This window comes from Trifolium pratense, linkage group LG1 (genome assembly GCF_020283565.1).
Source record: "Trifolium pratense cultivar HEN17-A07 linkage group LG1, ARS_RC_1.1, whole genome shotgun sequence".
NCBI lineage: Eukaryota > Viridiplantae > Streptophyta > Magnoliopsida > Fabales > Fabaceae > Trifolium > Trifolium pratense.
Window position 1 is genome coordinate 39190926 of NC_060059.1, and position 4550 is coordinate 39195475.

The window sequence follows — 4550 nt, forward strand, 5'->3', positions numbered from 1 at the left end:
CGTATGGTGTTTGTCCCGTCTTCGTATGGTGTTTGTCCCATCTTTATACGATGTTTATTTTGTTTAAATTTGCATATCTGTAATTCAATCACAATTCAGTGCAGATTCAATGATTATAGAGTCGTCAGATCCGGAGGCATGACTATTCCGGATACTTAGATTTTATTATATCAATTGTAGGTTTTGCCATGTTTGTAGACATTGAGCCGTTTTATGGTATTAACTCGGATGTTGTGAGCTTGTTCGCAAATTCATTCTTTTAAATTTTTAGCGAATTTGAATATGTAATGATTTCGATTGATATATTCTGGCGATTCGAATGAATGAATACCATCATTTTTTCGTAAAAAAAAAATCCAGATTGAATGATCAAAATATTATTAACAAATGAGATATTTATGAATCTATTTATAATTCTAATACATCCAGAAACTAAAATAAGACAAGGAATATTTTTTAAGCATGCAAGATACTTTAGAGATTAGTCTATATAGTTTACACACATACAAAATAAAACTTAAAATATATTATCATTTTCAATTTTAAATTTAAATGTAGTATCAGTTTTCTTTTCGATAAAAAATGTAGGGTAAATGATCATTTACCCCCCTGCAAAATAAGGAAATTTTCGTTTACCCCCCTGCACAGATTTTTTTTCTGTTTACCCCCTTGCAAAAAATAGATTCTCTCATTTCGCCCCCTGGGTGTACAGCAGGACAAGTGACTGTGCAAATTTGCTGACGTGGCTTGTACACATGGAAAAAAATCATTTATATTTATTTTTAAATTCCACGTCAGATAATATTTTTTTCAAAAAAAAAAATTAAAAAAATTTTTTCCTACAAAATTTAAAAAATGAATTTTGTTTTTTTTTTCTTTCAAAATTTTAAAAAAAAATTCCCAAAAATAACTTTTTTTTCGTACAAAATTATTGAGTATTTTTTTCCTAAAATAAAATAAAAAACGAATTTTCTTATTTTACTCCAAAAATAAAGATTTATTTTCAAATCTTTTTGAATTAAAAAAAACAGAATCTTCGCCGTAATCGTTTGCTTCCACCGTCATGATTGTATTTGTCGTCGTCTTCTTCAATCGCCGAAATCATCTTCTACATCATTATATTGTCTTCTGCTTCTTTATAATTTTCTAGTTTTAGGGCAAATGGTTTTGATAGAAGAGGAAAACACCAATAAAACTTGTTTTTCTATTTTATATTTTTTTTGAAAATCTTTTTCTATTTTTTTTAATTCAAAGAGAATAACAAAAAATAAAGTTTTGTTTTTAAAAAATAAAGATTATGTTTTTTTTAATTCAAAAAGTTTGAAAATAAATCTTTAAAATTTTTATTTCGGAAATAAACTTTATTTCGGAGTAAATCTTTATTTTGGGAGAAAAATAAGAAAATTCATTTTATTTTTAATTTTGGGAGGAAATTTTTTTTTTGGAAAGTTTTTTAAAATCATTTGTATGAAAAAAAAATTAATTTTTTTTGTAGGAATTTTTTAAAAAAATTTTGGGGAAAAAAAACAGATTTTTTTTTTATTTTGTAGGAAAAAAATTATTATTTTTAAAAAAAAAATATTATCTGACGTGGAATTTAAAAAAAAAAATATAAATGATTTTTTCCACATGTACAAGCCACGTCAACAGGTTTGCATAGTCACTTGTCATGCAGTACACCCAGGGGGCGAAATGAGGGAATCTATTTTTTGCAAGGGGGTAAACAGAAAAAAAATCTGTGCAGGGGGTAAATGAAAATTTGCTTATTTTGCAGGGGGGTAAATGATCATTTACCCAAAAATGTAAATAACATTCATTTTAAAACAATTTGTTTTATTAAAGTGAAATTCATCTTAAAACAAAAAGAATATACGATTGATCAAAGATGCAAAAACTCTTTAAATAGAAAGTCTTTATACAAACCGTCCGTCTTACATTACATGAATTAAATCCTTGTTTGAATGTAAGTCTTACATTCTAAGCTGTCTATTTCATGGAAATAATCACAACTTATAAAAGCCAGTTAAACCCATATCCACTCATCATATACCAAATTACCAACCATGAACACACACATGATTGATTCCAACATTCCTACTAGTAGTATCAATGTCACCCCAAATGACCACAACATATCTTGTTCCAACAATAACACTAGTACTAATAAATTATACAAAGGGGTGAGGAAAAGAAAATGGGGAAAATGGGTCTCTGAAATTAGGCTTCCAAATAGCCGTGAAAGAATATGGTTAGGATCATATGATACACAAGAAAAAGCTGCAAGAGCATTTGATGCAGCTCTTTATTGTCTACGTGGTCGCCATGCTAGTTTCAATTTTCCTAATACACCCCTTACCATCAATGTAGCTGTTCATCATGGTGTTGGTCTCAAATCTCTTTCACCACAAGAGATTCAAGAGATTGCTGCCAAGTTTGCCAATGATTACTCGCCACCAATTGAGTTGAGCAATCAAGAAGACGAAGAAGAAGAAGAAGAAGAAGAAGATCAACAAGTACCAATAGAGTCACAAAATGATGCCAATTCTTACTCATCATGTCCTCTTTATGACAATGAGAGTGATATGAGGAGGATGGATTGGACATTTGAGGATATGTTTGATAACATGAATGGTGTTGCTAATAGCATTGATTATAGCCTCTATAATGGGCTAGAAAATATGCAATACTCTAGTGAGCTACAATATTCTACTCAATCTTTTGAGGAACATAATAATGATGACCAAAATGAATGTGAAAATGCTTTTTCAGATCATTCATTTCTTTGGAGTTGGAATTTTTGATTGATCATGTGCATGATTCGTACGTGGTTGTTGCTTTGGCAATAAATTGAACGGTGGAACCTCTTCACCGAGATTAAGATCCTCTCAATTTTTTTTGAAAAAATTGAAGGGTGAGTTCGTTTATACAAAAAAAAATGCATTAAGATGTTTGATGAATTTATTAAATATAGATCGTACAAAATTTGGGATCTATCAAATTTTTATCAATAAATAATGTTTCTATCAGCCGAGCTAAGTTTATTGGAGTTTTTAATATGTTTTTTATTTCTCATAAATTAAATAAAGTGAAAAAATATTTGATCACTTGAGAGATTTCATATTTTTCCGACACGAAATTTATTTCTTAATTAAGTGATACACTCAAGTATATTTTTGTCATTATTATCTTTATTTTATTTGTTGGTGAAGCACAGGGGCAAAGGATGGTGGTAATATATATAGGGCAAGGAAAAGAGCTAACATCACATCGATCATACCATGTCATAAGTAGTATATTATTGAATTTGGCCACATTTTTATTGTGCTCTTCTTCTATTGGTCAGCATGCACTAGCTCGGGCCAAGATAAAAATGATTAGTTTCTATCATCTTCTAGGCTCTAGATTCACCCAAAAAAATGCAAATAGTACTACTAGTAAACCCCTCATACTTTCTTTTTGTGGCAGATATTGGTGCAATAATTCATAGCACTTTTGTCCTTGTTATAGTAATATTTGCTCCGTACATACCTCTTTCAAATTTTCAAGTATTTTTCAAACATAACTCAAAGTTATAATAAATCTTTCTTTACAATCCGTAATAAATACTCAAAAAATACATTAATGAAAATATCTTTTTTTGTCAATTTATCAAATTATTTTATTTCTTTTTTCTCTATTTCTCTTCTCTTTCTATTGTACCAAATAACAACCAAAATCTACTATATTTTTCAAATTTTTCTCTCTTCTCCCACTCTCTCTCACCTACTTCTTTTTTTAATGATCAATCATGCAATCAAATAACAAAGTAAGTTTAATAGAATAACAGGATAAATTCTGTTTGTGCTAGCTATGATTGCACATGGTTGGTGCAATTCACGAATAAATATCTGGTTGTGGATTTTTTCTTTCTTTTAAAAGCAAGATGTGAGGTTAATTTGGGTTATCTGGATTATAAATGTGAGGTTAATTCGGGTTATTTGGGTTATATCTCATAATCCGTTTTTGTTATTTTCTTCTCTTATTATGGCCATCGCCCATCCTTATTCTTGGATAATCTATTAATAAATTCTCATTTTTCTTTCCAAAAAAAATAAAAAATAGGGCAAGAAATTTTGGGAATAAACTTGTCCTGTTTTTTTTTTTAATTTTATTTTGAAAAGACAAAGGAGAATTTATTAGTAGACTATATCTAAGAATGGTCAGTATAAAAAAAATAAAATAACAGACATGAATTATAATATATAACCCAAATTCACCTCGCTTTTAAAAAAAATCTCACAGCTATATTTATAGACAAAACTTAGGTACGGTACTAATAGGTCCTGTTGGTGCTGTTCTCTAATCAAATTTTGACAGTAGGATTATTTAATCCACAGCCTCTTGTCAATTAATCCCCCATTATATCATGTGCCTCCGTTAACTCTCTTTTGGCCTCGCAATGAAAACGCTTAATCATGGCTTGCAACAACAGCCACAGCAACTAGATCTCAAAACTACAATCAAATATTACACATGTTTCTTCCAATTAAGAAAAGCATAACCATCGTTTT

General features: G+C 29.3%; 1 protein-coding gene across 1 annotated transcript; it reads left to right on the forward strand.

The window, feature by feature from the left end:
- The first annotated feature begins 2063 nt into the window (after nt 1–2063).
- LOC123894005 (ethylene-responsive transcription factor ERF018-like) lies at nt 2064–2801 on the forward strand. The gene has a single exon (XM_045943864.1). It carries the CDS (start codon nt 2064–2066, stop codon nt 2799–2801), a length of 738 nt encoding a protein of 245 aa, XP_045799820.1.
- The last annotated feature ends 1749 nt before the right edge of the window (nt 2802–4550 follow it).